The 19,273-nt window shown below is 33.4% G+C and overlaps 2 protein-coding genes across 2 annotated transcripts; one reads left to right on the top strand and one right to left on the bottom strand.

The window, feature by feature from the left end:
- The first annotated feature begins 26 nt into the window (after window positions 1–26).
- On the top strand, window positions 27–8,857 carry LOC145315946 (polypeptide N-acetylgalactosaminyltransferase 1-like). Its single transcript, XM_080156116.1, has 8 exons — window positions 27–294; window positions 1,071–1,177; window positions 1,715–1,786; window positions 3,023–3,261; window positions 3,695–3,837; window positions 5,846–5,922; window positions 6,199–6,349; window positions 7,143–8,857. The coding sequence occupies exons 1-8, from the start codon at window positions 154–156 to the stop codon at window positions 8,073–8,075; spliced, it is 1,863 nt and encodes a 620-aa protein (XP_080012242.1). The 5' UTR covers window positions 27–153; the 3' UTR covers window positions 8,076–8,857.
- A 299-nt stretch (window positions 8,858–9,156) lies between these two features.
- LOC145318212 (uncharacterized) lies at window positions 9,157–19,035 on the bottom strand. The gene is made up of 9 exons (XM_080159548.1): window positions 18,675–19,035; window positions 17,338–17,646; window positions 15,759–15,829; window positions 14,970–15,099; window positions 13,701–13,813; window positions 13,361–13,516; window positions 12,050–12,090; window positions 11,376–11,444; window positions 9,157–9,623 (listed from the first exon to the last, which is right to left on the bottom strand). Exons 1-9 carry the CDS (start codon window positions 18,855–18,857, stop codon window positions 9,565–9,567), a joined length of 1,131 nt encoding a protein of 376 aa, XP_080015674.1. The 5' UTR covers window positions 18,858–19,035; the 3' UTR covers window positions 9,157–9,564.
- Window positions 19,036–19,273: the final 238 nt, after the last annotated feature.

Below are 19,273 nucleotides of genomic sequence, written 5' to 3'. Positions count from 1 at the left end.
CCTGTGCGCGCACGCACGGCACACAATAGTCAACGCTCAGTAGATAGATAGCGCAGTGTTGTCACTTTAAATTCAGATGAAATTTAGTAGTTAAAAATAAATTTAGATATGTATATAAACTATTACGAAACAAATAAAGCTTAAACTTACAAAATGGTTTTAAGAAAACTGTTTTCCTTAAGAACTTTATTCTTTTTTGTTTTTGTGACGGGTATTCTGGTTTATATTATAAATGTGATATTAGTGCCAAGTCTATTTACAAATACTCAGAAGAAAAGAGCTAGGAATAATGAGGTAATTTTTATTCTAGTATGGCTTCGAAACCGATAAATATCCGCTGGATTAAAACCGGTTTTCAGCCATGGTGAAAAATCATGTATAGAATCGTATTACAGATAATTTCCAAGAACATTAAAATGAAAAATCATTAAATGAATACCATTTTGGTTAGCCTGGGTCTTCGGCCCCTCGGGGCTATCAAAACTAGCCTTATAATTTTTCATTTTATATCTGCGGAAAGCTGTCTATAATGCGATGTGATAAATAACTTAGAATTATTTTAACTAGACATTTTTTTATTAGTAGGTGCAGCAATAACAAGCTATTGATATTTTAAAAGTAGGAACAGAAAAATTTAATTTCAAGCAAATTAGCCGTTGTACAAATTACTTTGCTATAATTTTTTTGTTAATGGGGGGGGGGGGGCGATATTTTGGTAGTGTTAAACTCCTACCAAAATGAAATAGTTATAATCCTTCCTTGGACCTGTGATAAGCTTCACTGTAAAGGAGAACCATATCGGTTCAGCGGCTAGCGAGATCTTTCTCTACACACACGCACAGCCAAATACAATTTTTGTCTTTTTGGGAAATATCAATACACAATGTGCAGTAATTTGGAGTTTAACTGTTCCAGGAACGGCAGCCGCTTTTTTTCGCGGCTCTTCAACCAGTGATGTGTAGCTAGAACCTCCATTTTTCTGCTCGAGCCGAATCGGCTCCACATCACTGTACTAAAGAAATGACGTATTAATAATGAAATTTTTTAAAACGATTAAAAAAATTGTTTAGCAAGAAGAATATATAGACAAGCACGGAGTCAAAGTTATTGTGGGGCATTACAAAGGAGAATTAGGTTCTAATGTCAGATTTTCTCAACAAGAGCTTAATAAAAACAGGTTAGAAATATACCTTAGCTACATGAAAAGCTTTTTTTGGAAAGAAAGACACGCGGGAGATAACACAAGTAACAAATAATAAAGATCCAAACTTTTTTTATATCAAACAATATAAGGACAAAATATTTTTCTTCTCTCTTCCCTGCCTTTTCTCTCTATCTTTATGAATTTAATATCAATGTTAACAGCTTCGCTACTTGTGCTTTATGGTCCTTGTTAAAAAAAAATCAGAATCCTTCAGAAAGGAACAGGGACACGGGTACCCTAACCGTGTTATCTTATTCGTTGGCTCTAAAATGTTTTATACTTTAATTAATTGAGTTTTAATTGGCTGGTTGTAAACTTTTCAACCAATAATTTTAGTCAACAGAAGGGGTAAATTAGTTTTTCATCATTAGGTATTTACCTATTATTGTATTAAATATATAATTTGTTTTCTAATCCTTTAAGATCCCTAGGATTTTTAGTATTATTCGCCTCAATATCGCTTCAATAAAAAACTAAACTTTTGACAAATAAGCTATAATCACTTTTTAGATATTTACCTGTAGAAGGAGCGGGGGATAATGGAAGCCCTGTCTATATGAAAAGTCATCAACAAATTTTGAGGTAAAAATAACAAAAAACAGATTCCCAGTATGGCTTAGAAACCGATTTATATCCGCAGGATTAGAACAGGTTATCAGCCATACTGAAAAATCGTGTATAGAATCGTGTTACAGACAATTTTCCACAATTATTAAAATAAAAATCATAATTTTAATACTAGTTTTGTTAGACCGGGCCCTCGGCCCCTCGGTGCTATCAAAACTTGCTTTAATCTCAGAATTTTTCATTTTAATATCCATCCACGTAAAAAAAAGCTGTCTATAATACAATGCGATTAATAACTATAAAAGCATTCTGTCAAAATTTAATTTCAATGTATTGTGTCTTCTATACATCATGCACGACATTGCATATTATTCTTTATTTAAATGTGCAAGATTGTTTAAAATTTGTGTCCACTATATTACATGGAATAAAAGATGTAATATCGAAACAATGTTGTTGGCGCAGCCACATCTAAGGAGAACAGAAAGAATATGCAAAATGCATAGATTTATTTTAAAATTAAAACTTTTTAATTAAAATATTTCCCAAATTTTAGAAAACTTTATTTTTCTAAAATTCATTTACAACTTCTCAATGTGGGGATAATCTTGCATAAATCTGGAAGTCTGGATAAAATTTTGTGTGTTTCTCATGTTTTCCATTGAAACTTTGGGAGATATATTAAAAGTTGGAGATTTTTATTTATCCGTCTATATCTATAATATTAAGTAGAACAATGTCTGTCTATCTGTACGTTTGAAGCTTAAGATCTCGGTAACCGCTGAACCGATTGGACTCTACGCTTTATGGAATATAGCTACTGGTCGCTGTGATGGTTTTAAGCTATTTTCTCTAGGGAGGGGTGTAAAATATAACAATAGAAAATGAAGAATTTTTTCTTGATTGTACGTTGCCATGCTGGGAAGACATCTCAATGGTTGGTTAAAGCTAACAGATAGAATATTGAGAAGAAAAGGGTAGAATGAGAGGGGAGGGGTTGATTATGACCATACGCTAAAAATAAAGAAAGAAATTGAAGAAGTAAAATTTAAAATGGGGAAGTTTAAAAATGGAAAGGAGATTTAATATGAGCAGATTTACAAATTACAAATTGACAAACAGACACAACATCTCAACAGATTTATTTTCTTATATTTGAATGACGTAAAATTTATTTGTTGGTAAAGTAGAAGACAAATTTTTAGTGACATAGAATTAGCATGATGTTTAATAATATCTTATATTTTTCAGTAAAAGATTATGGGGACTAAATCAATTCAACCTGGTTGCCTCAGACTCCATATCAGTTGACCGCAAGTTGAAAGACGTACGGTCAGAAGACTGTATCAGTGTTTCATATGATGAGGACAAGTTACCAGCCACTTCTGTTATAATTGTGTTCCATAACGAGGCATGGTCTACGCTCATTAGAACAGTTCATAGTGTAATTAATAATAGTCCAAAGCATCTCATTAAGGAGATTATTTTAGGTAATGCTTTAATTAAACAGAAATCTATTAACCATTATTGAACAAATAGGTTGTTTGAATGTCTGTCTGTTTGTTTTAACTGTAATCTCACCTACGAAAGAAACTGTGTTCATTTTGACGGAAGTTTTAATGCTTTTTTAGGGGGGTAAAAGGGAAGGAATTAAGATAAAACTTAAAACAAAGTTATCTTTAAGGATAACAAAAACAAAAACCTTTTTGAGGGTTATATAGATGATATTAATGATCAGCTTATACCTCATACCAACAACGAAATCAATTCAAAAAAAAAATCACGATACCTTTACGTGTTCAGCTGTCGTTGGGGCGCAACACTTAGTAGAACTGATGACTTTTTTATCTGCCTTCCAAATATTATCTTATATTTGTTTAGCTTGTTGGCTATACTTTAATAATGATCTTAAACATGATTTAGTTGATGATGCATCTGACCGCAGTTACCTTGGAGATGACCTGAAGGATCATCTTGATAGCTTATCCATACCAAGCGTTGTTATCAGAAGTAAAGAAAGAAATGGATTGATAAAGTCCAGACTGTTTGGGGCGAAAGCAGCTAAGGTAAACTTTTTATATAAAAGTTTGGTTGATGTTAGGTTTGTTCTGTTTCACTCTGCGTCATGCTCAAAATGTTGAAAATTGTTCAATATTCTGACAAGTGTGACATTCTGACAAAGGTCGTTCAAGCTAAGACTTGATCATATGAAAATGTCATCTCAAGATATTCTTCCGCTCACAAAAAGTTTAATTGCCCCTTTTTAAAGATTTTATTTCCCCCACCCATATGATATGCTCGTCACTTATGGTATGTATTGTATATAGTTTCCAGGCTGCTACAAATAAAGAGCTGTACTCTACGCAGCTCTTCACAACATACAACAATTTATTTATCATTGCAATAATTTGTATAGGGTGTAGTCAAATGTTGATTAGGATTTATTTATCTTACCTGCAATGGACAGATTGCTGATTCTGCGCTGCTTATGGAAAAAAATTAATCTTGTTCTTAACACATTATCCCGGTTAGAAATGATAATAAGTTTCCACAACATCTTTATATATGTGTATAATGTTAGGAAGAATTTGATTAATAATTAAAGTTTGTTTAATGAGATAAGTTGAAAGGTGAAACGGTGCTTTCCCTTAAAGTGCATATCGAGACATTCTGAAGTAAATTAAAAATAATAAGGGGTTAATTAGTTTATTGCTATGCCTAACCCCTGCGGGGACTTTACCTGCGGTATCCTAATCCTAGGGCTAACCCTACCCAATATATACTAACCTAACCTGACCTGAATCAAAAGCACGCACGTTACTCTACTCCCCCCCCCCCCCTATAATTTTAATGTTTTTTTTCGAATAAGTTGGTAGGGGTTCTTTTGGGGTTCTCGACAATGCACTTTTAAGAAATTTGCCATTAAATGTAAACTTATTTCTTAAAACTATGTGCTACAAAACATAATCATTAAAAAATATACGCGTAAAAGGTTTCGTGATTATTTTCTCCAATATATTTATATTCTTGATTTAACAAATCTTTAAATGCTTTTTACCTTTTTGTTTGTATTCCCATCCATGCTTCGCTACTAGAGGATGTTGTCATACTTGTTTTGATCTTATTGGAATTTGATTTTCGTTTGTTCTAACGTTCATGCGTTTGTCCACTCCGACGTTTGGGACTCCTGCGTTTGTCGTAGGACCTTACAATGTCCAATAAAATTGAAGGGAAAGTTATCTTTTTTCGTATTTGAGTACTTTAAACAGATTTGGACGGGCAGTTAACTTTTTTCTTTACAAAACCAAAAAGTTCATAAAGACAATTTTTGTTTTTATTTTCTGTGTCAGTAAAATAGCCTTATATAATTTTGTATTGATTAGATTATTATTTCTCTCCAGAGACGTGTATAAAGTTATGAACACAAGGAGGATTTATCATTTGGTAATCCCTTGGTACTTCAGCTAAGGATAATCCCGCCCCTCCCCTCATCAACTTTTTTTTTATATTAAATAGAAATGTATTTTTTGTGATTATGTTAGGTTTAATAATTTAAAAGATCTACAATGGGTTAATGGATTGTATTGAAAGCAATTCTTACAAAACAATAGGAAACAGCACATACTTAAAGATTTCTAGTTGTTAAACTTATGTAACTTAATAGTACATAGAGACACCTTAAAAAGATGTTACTCTGATGGAAGATATGCGCAAATCGTTTGAAGTCGATGTTTCCTCAACGGTTAAACATCAATACTGTGGCTTGCACAGTGATTCACCAGGGAGATGTGAAGCCATAATAGGGTGACAAGAGGAGTGCAGCCTCTCATAATTTCATAAAAGGGGGCGGGGGTTTTGAAGCCCCTCTTCACACCTCTAACTCACGCCATTTGGTTAAATTACTGTTGAAAGTCATTAAACTGAACTGTTATGACTTTTAGACAAAGAGTGCTGGTCTTATTACCTATGTGTTTGAACAGGAATCGAACATATGTTATCTTATCTTTCCCAGGTTGCTTTATCTTAAGTTTATTAGATGAATATGGTTGCTTTGATTTAATTGTATTTTTCCAGGCGGAGGTATTGACCTTCCTGGACGCTCACTGTGAATGTACACCAGGGTGGCTGCAGCCTCTTCTACAAACTATTAGGTAATTTTACCAGCAGTAGCGCACCTTCCTTACATCTTAGTCATTCCCACAATCCTTATAAAAAAGTTATTGTCTCTCTGTCTATCAGTACCGAAATAGTTTGTTAACCGCTGAACCGATGTGGCTCTCCTGTACAATATAGCTCGCATTGGTCCTTGGAAGAATTATAAATTTTAGGTGGAGGGTAAAGTATCGCCCTTCAAAAAATTACCCCCCCCCCCCATTTTTTTACCTTTCTTTTTATTTAAAACTAAAATTAAAACTTTTTTTTTCCAGAAATTCTCCGACAACAGTTGTATGTCCAATCATAGACATCTTAGATGATACAACTTTCCAATACACCAAGTCTTTCTCTCTTCACTGGGGAGCTTTCAACTGGTCTCTTCACTTCAGATGGTTTACCCTTGCCAACAGACTTTTGAGCCAGGTAAAAAAAATCTCTCAAATAAACCATAATTGATAAGCAATTATGGTATACATTTTTTGGCGAATTATCGCATGCAAATTTATTCAGAGCTTGATCTTTAAATCGTTTATAGGTGATTTAAACCGGGCGATTCATTCAGCGCACCATCAAATTATTAAATACCAATCTTTAAATCGAATTTGCATGGGCGATTTGGATCGGGCAGTGGCGCGGTACCGGCACGCCAATGCCACTCACCGAGTGGCATTGCCGGTTCAAATCGGGGTGAATCATATGTAATAAATGGATATTTTTTAAATTACTTTAATATTTTATTGCAAAACTATCGAGAAAACATTTTTATAGTTATTTTTAAAATAAATTATATATTAATGTTTTATATAAAATACCATACTGACATGGCATTTTATTTAAAATACCTTACTGACACCCCTTAAGTAATAAAGTTGTACTGGCGCGGATCGATATTTTAGTGAGTGCGCAAGCGATCTAAAAACACCGCGCCAAAAATCTTTTAAAAATCAATGTTTTATAGGTGCGCTGTGGCTCACCACCAGCGCACCTATGGTTCACCTCTGAATCGCCCCGATTCAGCGCACCATAAAAACGATTTAAAGATCCAGCTCTGCTTAATCCTTTAAAGTTTTTGTGGAAAATGCATAACTGACTAAATGCCTTTTTTTTTATAAAATGCGGAAAAGAATAGATCCATTTAAATATTTTTTTTTGTAAATTCGCCATATTTTGTTTAATATTTTAGTAGACATAATAATTAATCCGTTTATGTTTTCAGAGACGTAAGAACATTACGTCCCCATACGCAACCCCAGTAATGGCCGGCGGACTGTTCAGCATATCAACCAAATATTTCTGGGAGATTGGAAGTTATGATGAAGACATGGATATTTGGGGTGGCGAGAATCTTGAAATGTCCTTCCGGGTGTGGCAGTGCGGGGGAAGGGTGGAGATATCTCCCTGTAGCAGGGTCGGTCACGTGTTCAGAAAGGCCAGCCCGTATTCATTTCCAAGAGAGGGAGGAGTTAATACCGTGCTTTATGGCAACCTTGCGAGAGTAGCGCTAGTGTGGATGGATCAATATTCAAAATTTTACTTTAAAATTGACCAAAAAGCTGCAGAGGCTGCAAAAACCCAAAACGTAACATCCCGAAGAATTTTAAAAGACAAGCTGAAATGTAAATCTTTTGACTGGTATCTTGATAATGTTTGGCCAGAATCATTTATCCCCCGGCCGGGACAAGTTTTTGGAAAGCTTAAAAGCAAAGCTGTGGTGGATAATTGTTTGAATACCCCCCGCCCTACACCAGGATCCAGAGGTGGAACTGTGCAGCCAGGTCCTGCTGCATTATATCCATGCCATCCAGATTTTATTCCGTCCCAACACTTTACACATCATAAAAATGGCTACCTCATGAGTGATGAATCTATGTGCTTGGATTCTCCCAACTGGGAGCATGATATTTTGCCAGGATTACGGTTCTCCAGCTGTCAGGAGCTTGACCGTCAGCTCTGGAATCTGGAATCAGTGAATACAACCAGTTTTCTGGGTGCTATAAACTTTAAAACCAACCAGTATAGAATTATTCATAGGCTAAGTGGAAAATGTGTAACAGTTGCCACCGGCGGCACTAGTGACTCTCTAGTTCTTAACAAGTGTACTGATAATACTGATTATTCATATTGGTATCTAGATCAATTCTCTTGGTAAAAATTGCTGATGTTTAAACTTATGGGTATAGTCCCTTTCGTGGCAACGCACCTTAAGGGGCGATTCTTCGTATTTTTCACAGTGGCTTTTCTCCTATTTCTAGCCACTGCGGGGAGCTCTAACTCAGCGGGGCCAATTGCCTAACCCTGTGGGGGCAATCACCTAACCCAATATAACCTAACCTAAAATAACCTATAAAAAGCCATTTTAAAAATACGACGAATCGCCCCTAAAGAAGCGTTGCCACGAAAGGGACTATTTCCAAACTTATTAGTTGAATATGTTAAATTGTATCCCACCACTAATAATCCTAATATCATGGGTTCTAATTGTTTTTTGTTTAAAAAACCAGCATATACCAACAACGAAATTAATTCGGGAAAAATCATGAAACCTATACGTGATTTTAAGCTGTCTTTGGGAGGCAACACGAAGTAAAATTGATGACCTTTTTAACTTCCCCCAAATATTGTTTATTTCGCTTGTTGGCTATACCTTATTCCTGGTACAAAACTGAACTTGGAAAAGAATAATTCTTACAGCAACATATAATACTTAGGTAACAACTTTGGGATTATTGTGGTAAATTATTTTCAAAGGACTGGTTTATCAATAAGGTTTAATTTCTTTTATCTATAGTTAAAAAAAATACTTACTAAGACAACTATTGTCACAATTTAATTATTTATATTCAATGAGATGTGTAATAACCCTAATACCAAAGAAAACTAAATGTGATATATTACAACTGTAAATTAGTAATAATAAATATTTGACAATTACCTATTCTTTTTTTTATTGCTAAAAATATTTTTTTGTAAACATAGCTACTCTTCAACTTCAAGCTTCCTTGAATATTACTTTACCTTGTGTAAAACATTAAAGAGACAAGCAAACATCATATTATTTCTAAAACTTCCTACTGCGCCCCTAACATCTAGGGAAAGGACAAATAAATGGCATGAAACCTTCACAGGTCTTAATGAAAAATTATATCTTTCCAGGACCTATGTGTTGCTTGATTGGTTAATGAGATCTTGACAAACAACAACAAAAGACTTACTATATTGTTATGATAAGATAGAACTAAATTATTTATTAAACTACAATTTTATTGATTAAATAACAGTTAATGGTACAAAGATAAATGAAAAATTATTGGTCTTTTTTGTGCTTTGGTAGGAAAGAAAAACTATTTATATTAATTGCATTAGTAAACCGTTTCAACAACGGCTCAGAATTTGATCTGATGGTTGTTATCCGTTAACAACATAAATAAGGCTCTTTATTTTTTTATGAGACTTAAAATATGTACTAAAAAAGGAAAGGTAATGTTTGAATCAAAGAAAAATATAAAAAATTGAATTTAGATACTCTAAAAATTGCATTGTATAAATCATTATTTGCGATTGTTTAAGTTTCTTATTTTTGTGCTTCTCGTTTAGAGAATTTAAGAAATTTTGTAAATTTTTGTTTTGTTGGTCCATCGTTAATGTTCCACTGTTCTTCCATCACCAAAGTTTTTAAACCAAAATCCATAGGTTATACCTAAATAATGGTTCAGTTAGAAATGTGCACTCATTCCCCTAGACCCTGCAGGGCCCTAACACCTTGCGGTAGCCTAAACATTGAGTGAAACAAGCCAAAATTAATTTCTCAAACCTACAATAGCCTATTTGAATCATACCTGGCCTATGTCAACAATATTTTGTAAAATGGATGCAATCCCGTAAAGTTGGTATTTAATATTCACCCAAGAAAATATATCATTAACATAGCAGGAAAGTCAAAGGCAGGCCTAGCTATTCTAACAATCAATTCTACAAAAAAAATCCCGAAACCTTTGGAAGTAAGGTGGGGTTACATATTGTTTTTTATGTAACTGAAGAGGAGTGGGTAAGAAGGGAAGGGGTTGTGGGGAAATTTTTCTTTAGAATTGTTTGTCAGAATCACATTCCTGGTCAAGGTGCTTTTAAGAACTACAAAAGAAATGTTATTTCAATTATAATTTATTGTTACATGAAAAATGTTTAAAATATTTTCCTATTAAAATGCCGACTAAAAAGATGTATACAAAATACATTATTCTGAAAGTTAAAAGTAAATATTGCAATATCAGTTATAATTTTTTTGATTATTAAATGTTTAATTCTATAAAAGGAATTCAGCTATAAAACTTCTTCGGGAGATATTACATTTGATGTAAAAAATTGCATAACAAAATCAGCGATTTCCCTCAAAGTGACTTGTTTAATACAAATACCCCCCCCCACCCGATCCTAATTTTGTAAATTGAAAATAAGGGGGAGGGATTTCGTTTGTTTGTTGATTGTCTTATAGGTTGGGTTAGGTTATATTAGATACTAGGTAGCTCCGCAGGGTCAGAGACTAACGCAAGGGTTAGACATAGCTCAGAAAAAACTCACCCCCTATTTCAATTTATTTAAAAAATAGGTGGGGGAGGGGGTGCTCGAAAGGCAGAAAGCCCCACAAACTCTATTAAAACTTTTGGAGGATGGTTTCTTAATTGGTTCTGAGTAGGGTTGGGCTGGATATCCGGTCTGGCCGGTTATCCGGTCATTTTTAGTATCCAGCCGGATATAATACCGGATATTAAAACTATCCGGTTACATGATATCCGGCTGATTTTTGACGCCGGATATCCGGTAAATTGCCGGATATCAAACGTTGGCCAGATATCCGACCGGAACCGGATATCAAACGTTGGCCAGATATCCGACCGGAACCGGATATCAAACGTTGGCCAGATATCCGACCGGAACCGGATATCCGGCATTATAAATCATCCGGATATCCGGTATCCGGCTATAAAAGTATCCAGCCCAACCCTAGTTCTGAGTGAAAAAAATACATGGTGTACTGTGCTGTATTTTAAAGGTTATCTAAATATACCCAGAGAACTTTAGGGATATTACAATTGTCAAAAAAATTAGATAACTAAATCTCCAATGATTAGAAACAAAATTATCCCCTATATAGATTGAAATTAATGGTTGAAAAGTTTGCACCTACAAATAAAAATTCAATAGTGGTAACTAGTTTTAGAGCCAAATGGAAAAGTTATAAGTACCATAAAGACACGTTCTACGATTCGTTGGCTTTATATTGTTAGATACTTTCAATGAATCTTGATTGGTTGGTTCAAACTAGCAGTGTCCAAACTTTTCAACTAATAGTTTAATCATTAGGGGTTGAACATCAATTTTTCGTCCTTTGTCTTAAAAGATACTTTTGTACCTCATTTATCTATAGCGTTATTATCTTGTTATTACAACTAACCTAAAGTAGTCAGCACTGTTGTTATTATAACAAACCATTTACTTCCCACCGAGGATTTCTCAGGTGCCTACAAATTCAACATATATGTATTTTTGTTTGTTAAGCGCACAGACCTTAACTATAGTGTAGCTTCTTTTTTTAAACAACGAAAACTAAATCAGAAAACTTTTGGCATTAAAGTTTTGGTAAGAGTTTATTTTCAATAATTCTTTAATTTTATTAACTGTTCTAATGAAACTCCAATTATTAGGGTCGGTCCATTCGTGCGTAACTTTGCATGATGATTCCTGTAACTGTTAGGTACGATTTAGAAAGCGTGGCAACTCTGATATCTTTACCATAAAGTCGTAGTACCATTTAGAACATTATATTTTTAACTTTATAGACAATAATTTTTTGTATGATATAATTATCTTATTCATCTGATTTCTAGAATATTGATTCCTACGACAACAAGGTTTAGCATTATAAGCGAAGAACCTCTATAATTAAATCCTAAAAATGAAAGTAATGTTACTATTTTTAGTTCCAATACCAAAATTCAGCATTTAAGAAAATAAAAATCCAAAGAGGTAAGGCATTTTAGGAAAAAAAAACGGGTTTAGAAGAAAGAAAAAGGAAAAGAAGTAGAACATGTTAAAAACTATTAATATTCCAATATGTTTAGTTTTCCTGGTATTTATTGCCACATCTCTCCAAAACTCTTACATGAATACTAAAAAAATAAAATAAACATTAGCTTTAAAAAACATTATTTTTCAGAATTAATTTCTAAATTACATGTAATTTGTAATCTGAAAGTCAAAAAAAATTGTAATTAAATATTTTGAAAAGGGCAAAAAGCGTTTCAAACATAGATGACAACATCCATAACAACGAAGCCTAAAAACAACAATTAAATGCAATGGACGTATTAAGGCTATTTTTGGTTTTGAAAGGGGGTGAAGGGCTCCATTTGTTTACCCTCGGGAATAAAATTACGTGTTTAGGGGGGGGGGGGGGGCACTTAATGAATTTTGTAAGGTCAAAACTTATGTAATTTACAAAAAAAATAAAGGCTTTAAACAATAATGCTAAGTTTCTTCCAAATGGTAAAGTCTTATCAGTCCATGACGCAAAGTCATACGGACCTCAATGCTAGAAAAGCTTCGAATAGAGCACAAGTCAGATATAAGTCTCTGTTGACATCTTTAATTTTGCAATTTCCTTCTCAAATTAACTTTTTATACATACTAGTGCCATGGGCTTTAGCCACAGGGGCTTTTCTTGGGGGAAACATAGAAGATATATTAATAAAAAGCTTCTCAAAAAATTAATCACTTTAATTAGTCATTTTCATAGCTATTTTTTCAACAAAAAAACCTTAAACTCTTTTTTAATTGACTAGTGGTTGCGACCCTATCATATAGGAACTAAATCGGTTTAGTAGTTATCAAAATCTTAGATACAAACAAAAATACCTTACTGCTTTATATTGTAGTAGCGTATACGCCCCTAGAGGCTTCTAGGAACACTTGAAAGTGGGAAGTTAAATGGTATAACCCAGTTTCTTATTTTAGTTTTTAAAAGAAAGTAAAATTTTTGTGGGGGGCCTCTCATTTTTAATTTAATTAGAAAAATTAAATTTTTAAAAAATTTAGAGGGCCGGGGGGGAGGGAATTTCTTTATGGGCGATTTCTCTAGGGAGGGTGGTTGTTACCTCTCCCAAAATTTTTAAAAATCTTCCCGGGACCTATGAGAAGTTACCCTGTTAGGTAGAACCCGATCGGTTCAGTGGTTAGCGAGATCCTTTGATACAGACAAACAAATATCCTTTTACTTTATTATAGGGATGTAGGATTATATGTCGAATAGTTAAAAATAAATGTTGTTGTATTTGAGCTCGTCAGCTATGTTCAGCCATTGCTTTATTTGGAATTTGTAGCTGACTGAAACGAACAGACAGGAATACTTATAGAGAAGCCTTTCTTTATATTATTACTAACCTGTCTAAAGATAATCTATCTGGGTCAACTTTCTTGATTTCATAGAATTCCGAGGCCAGATGGGACATTCCAGAGATCTCTCTGCGCAACTGGTTTATATGGGAAATATCTGACACCCGTCGGACACTGCACGAATTTAATCTGAGTCTGTCCATCCTTAAAACGATACTTTTTACATATAATCATCTGATTACTGGTTAATCGAGTTATTAAGAAGCCTGCTTTTCATATTTACTTTACTCGTTTTTCCTCCAATTTATTGTTAAATCACTGGCGTAAAAAAACATATGGATATGTCATGTAAAAAAATAAATGCTTGATTGTATGGAAGTAAAGTTGCCTAGATTCCGGATCCTCAATGTCATCCAGGCTAGAGGCGGAGCCAATACTGAGCCTGTGCTGGTACCTGGGGGGTGTAGGGGAGCTACTCTCACATATATACTCAGTTGTCTCCTAAATAACAAGAACAATTATAATTATACTCATATCTGGGGGGTGTAGGGGAGCTACTCTCACATATTTACTTAGTTGTCTCCTAAATAACAAGAACAAATATAATCATTCTCATATCTGGGGGGTGTAGGGGAGCTACTCTCACATATATACTCAGTTGTCTCTCCTAAATAACAAGAACAAATATAACCATACTCATATCTGGGGGATGTAGGGGAGCTACTCTCACATATATACTCAGTTGTCTCCTAAATAACAAGAACAATTATAATTATACTCATATCTGGGGGGTGTAGGGAAGCTACTCTCACATATATACTCAGTTGTCTCCTAAATAACAAGAACAAATATAACCATACTCATATCTGGGAGGTGTAGGGGAGCTACTCTCACATATATACTCAGTTGTCTCCTAAATAACAAAATAATCATATAGCACAGTAATATATATATTTTTTTTCTTGTGGATTATGAAGTGCTCCGACAGCCTCAAGGGAAGTTTAATCTTCCTAACCAGCCATTTGAAAATATCTGAATGTCTAAACTAAACTACTACCAGTACCAAGCTCTTTTAAATTTGTTAACCTATAAGTCCACCTTTTTTTGGGAATATAATCAATGACACAAGATGCTTAGCTAATTTCATGAAAATCAATATTCCAAATTTAAATTAGTTTTAGATTCTAAATTTATTGGAAATATTCCAAATAAGATAGAGAACAGGTTTAGGTCAATGGAAGGTTGTTTTTATTTCCTTAAATTTTAAACGTAAAAATATTAGTGTATTTTTGGATTGAGAATGTTAGCTTTTTTGTTTATCCCCAAATATTTTATCTGGTAGAAAAATCTTCTTTGTCCCAATCTGTAGGTTCTTTCACAATAAGAGACTCCTATAACGAATATGGGCACGAAGCCAGGTAGTATAATAAAATTCAGACAGGCAGGGGACACTAGTACCTAAAGTTTTGTAAGCACTTCATCTTATTCGTGGCTCAAAACTTTGGGTAATGTTATAGAATTTCATTGGCTAGTTCAAAATTAGTTCAATCAATAATTTTAATCTACAGAAGGGGTAATCTTGTGTATCATAATTAGTAATGTACATCAATTTATCGGCCATTGTCTTATACCTTTAGATCCCTGATTAAAATTGTACCTCGTTCTGTTCAAGAGGGTTGATGGTGACGGTAATGAGAGGAAAGGTGACATCCTCTGTCCCCTCACTCGGATATGAAGTCAGGCTTCTGTCACACTGGCTAGGGGTCTCATCAGTCTCATCTATTTTCCTACAAAAATAAGGATTATTACTCTCAGACATAATTTTGTATGATATAATTATTCTATTCATCCGATTTTTGAAATAATGATTCCTAGAAAAACAAGGTACAATAACATGAAAGAGGCATCTCTTTAATCAAATCCAAAAATTAAAGTATGTCCTTTATGCAATTTTGCAACAAATTTATGTACAATCTTTTTAGAATAACAAATTAATGTTCTGCTTATTGAGTTTAGACACTCTACAAGAGTTATGGATAGTTTGTCCATCCTTTTGATATTAGAGCTTTGCTTTTATGGTTTCTGTCATCCTTGTATCAACAAATTATTATTACGACTGAAAAACTAAAATTTTTCTCAGAATCTTATTCAGCCACCACTATTGAATTCATGGCCTGTTTAGGGTGGAGGGAGTAGAGAGGTCAACACCTATCACCTCCCTTGCAAAATGTGCCACTGATCAAATGTTGACATGTTTAAAATCTTAAAATTGAAGCAGCTTATAGTGCCTATAAAAAATGATGGCATACAATTACATATATGACCAATGATAAGTCAGTATACATTTTACAATTGGTCAATTAAAATGTGTACTGGCCTATCAATGGTCATTTGTATTGTATGACGTCATTTTTTATAGGCACTATGTGCTACTTCCTAAAATTACCTTTGCTTTGTGATGCTTAGTTTATTTGTTGTATCTACTGAAGTGGATGTGGAAGTGCATATAGACGTCCTCTAAACAAAATATACAACAAGATTAGTTCCTATAAAAACTTACGCATTTTAAAATAAAAAATAAATTGCCTATAGTTATATATAATTATTATATACAGCTTCGGATTTATCATGATAAATATTAATATTAACTATAATTCTTGTATTTGGTCTGGTGGTGTTGCAAATTTTTTGTCAGTTTAATGCATTTGAGACAAACAAACTTTGATAAAAAAGTTTGACGGTTTCTCTCAAAGTAATGTAAATAAGGGGGGTGGGGCAATTGTTACTTGTAAATTGTCAAGTCATGTTAGAGCAAGCTATATTAGGTACTTTGTAGCCCCCCCCCCCCCCCCCCCCCCGAGTTATGATACAGCAGGTATAAGCCCTGCCGGGGTCAGGCATAGTTAAAAGTACCACGCACCCTTTTTTTCAATTTATTTTTAAAAATAGGGAGGGAGGGGTTTTTCATTGCTCGATTGTCACCTTGAGGGAAAGAATTAAAAGTTTCTACAATTAACACCTGTAACTTCATTACAAAATAAAAGGCATTTTTATATTAAGCTTTTCTATATTTTTTTGTCAGTCAGCCCGTCGTCCGTCCGTTCTTAACGGATAGCTCTTGTCGTTAATTTAGGCATGTCAAAATCTTCCTATAGTGAGAGACTTTGCATGGGGATTTCTCTAACAACCAGGCACAATTCAAAAAGCGTAGGAACTCTATAATGATTATCAAAAGTTTATTTTATTTATAAATCACAGGTTGGGAAACGCCATCTTGGAGTCTTCTCAGAACCAAAGAAATGTAATGCCATAAAAAATCCTGACAAGTCCAATCTTTGACTGTCGACAAATAAACCGACAAACATTATAGAATCAAGTTATATTGCTGTGCGCAAATAGTCAATTCATAAATGCTTTATTTATTTTTTACCTATCCCTTGGGTCTAAACCCCATGCAATATTCTCATTTATAGAGCAAAAATAAAGCAATTAAAAAAAATATTTTATTTACTTATTTATTTCTCACACAGTATTGAAGATTTTGCCCTACTTGAAAGTATTTAATATAATTAAGTGACTACACCACTAGTATCTAGGGGCTCGTTACTTGAAAGGCAGAAAATATTGTAACACCATCCAAATATTTTAATTTGAAATGGCCATAAACTATCCCAGAACCTATGTGAAGCTTCCTTAAAATGAAAAACAAAATTTGAACAGTTGTAAGTGAGATCTTTAAGGATATACAAAACAGTTCTTTTGTTGGATTATGAAAGTTATTCTGTGTCTGACAACACCAGTAGAAAGTTACATAGGAAAAAAACCCGTATGTCTCTTTTTGTATAAAACTATACACTATATGTTGAGCTTTTTTTGGGTAGATTTAACAAAAAAAACTTCTCGTTTTAAGATCATATTGGCTAAATTGGATTTAGCCTAAAAATAGAAGGTGTATTTGTTTTTTAAGATATCAGGATTAATTTTTCATAATTTGAACTGGTTAAGTAAAAATGCATTCTTCCTACCTTTTTCTCTGGTAATGTAGGATGGAGTCTTGAGTCTAAACTAACATTAGAAAAAGTTGGTATTTGGAGGCTGACTGGAGCTAACAATAAATTTGACTGGATACTCGTCTGTTTTCTTAGCGTCGGTGGCCTCAACTCAGATCTTGGCTCCAAACTGTACTGCCGTTTTAAACCTCCGTTGGATAACTGTAGGATATTTTCACTGTGACAAGCATTGCTTGATAAGTTTGTGATATTTTCACTGTGACACGTATTAGTTGGCTTTAGGAATGGCTGCAAATTTATTTGTGTGCTATCAGGTTCATTGACCTAAGAAAATATTATTTTATCTACAAATAAAATAGGAATATTGCACCTGTAGAAAAATTGTAAAGCGTCATTTTTTGCCAAAACAAAACAAGACGAAATTAATTGTTTTTTAGCATTAATTGTACAAGATCAATGCTGTTATTAGTTACAAACAGTGGCGTGAATAGGGTTTTGCCAAGGAGTTGTAAAATGTGAGGGCTTGAAAACAGGGGAATGCAATTCTTTCCAATATTAAGTTTTAAGGGGGACGTTAAGACCCCCTTTTGCACGCTCATAATTTCAAATAATAATATAATGCAAAATTCAAAGGGAATTTTTGACCATACAAAATCAGCATAGAAAAAGCAATAAATCCATGAGCATGATATCATAGTTAAATGCATATTTCATGTTTTTAATTTTAAAAAATGGATATTTTTAAAAATTCTATCATGTATTCAAATATCTGATGAGATTATTAATTTTCATACTTTTATCTAAAAAAATCTTTGAAACTCATGAATAACCAATGATCTACATTCTTCTTTTTAAATTTACTTTAGCAAAAAACGTAAAAACAAACTCTAAATATTGAGTATCTGCACTACATAACAAAAGGAATAAAAGGTGATTTCCCTCAAAGGACCTGTTGAGCACTGAACCCCCTACCCTTCTGAGTTTTAAAATAAATTGAAATAGAGTGGTGTCTTTCTCCTATAACTAACCTTGCGGGACCTATACCTGTCGTGCTCGAGGCATCCCATGAAAACTAACTATCCCTAAAGTAATTAATAAACAAACGAAAAACTACTTTAATTATTTTTTGAAAATTTGGGGTTTAGTTTTCAAATTATTGCCTAATAAAAAATTACGTCATACAATACAAATGACCAATGATAAGCTAGTATACATTTTATCATTGGATGATTACAATGTATAATGGCCTATCATTGGTCATTTGTATTGTATGACGTCATTTTTTGGACACTATAAGCTGCTACTTTTAACCATGCACTATATGGGAATACGCCGAATGTAAAGAAAATTACCTGGCGACTGTATGAAGAATTTTCCCCATTCATATCAATATTGTTTATATTCAACAAGAACAGTTCAACTTTAGGAAAAATTATTAATTGGGTGGTTTGATTGTCAAGTAAATTCACTGATTCACAAAATGAATTCTGGATGAAAGAGTTTTGAGTAGTCAAACAATCACCAGCATTGTGCATAGTAAGGTTTTAGCTTACTTTGGAAAATCTTTATAAAAGTATTTTTATTATAAATATTCTGCTATAAAATATTGGCCGTCCATATATAAAAGTATTGTATTTTTAAATATTGATTTATTAAATGTCAGTATACAATACTAAGTAATATTTTATGATTTTTATTTTATTTCATTTTGTTTATTCTGAAAAATAAAAACCAGATTTATGACTAGATAATATCAGAAAGGAAGGGGACAATGAGCTATTTATTACACGAGTTCTCAAAGTATTTGATTACGTTATTTTAATAGTTGATTTAACAACTTTGGGGACTTCTAATGACCCCTGATTGGTTGATTCATTAAGTTGAGTGTCCAAACGTTTCAACCCATAATTATAACCTACGGAATAGGGAATTTTGTGTATCATCATTGGGG

Source organism: Acartia tonsa, chromosome 4, assembly GCF_053477335.1.
Source record: "Acartia tonsa isolate MP-2025a chromosome 4, ASM5347733v1, whole genome shotgun sequence".
In the NCBI taxonomy this organism is placed as follows: Eukaryota; Metazoa; Arthropoda; class Copepoda; order Calanoida; family Acartiidae; genus Acartia; species Acartia tonsa.
This window is presented reverse-complemented; position numbering and strand designations above follow the sequence as displayed.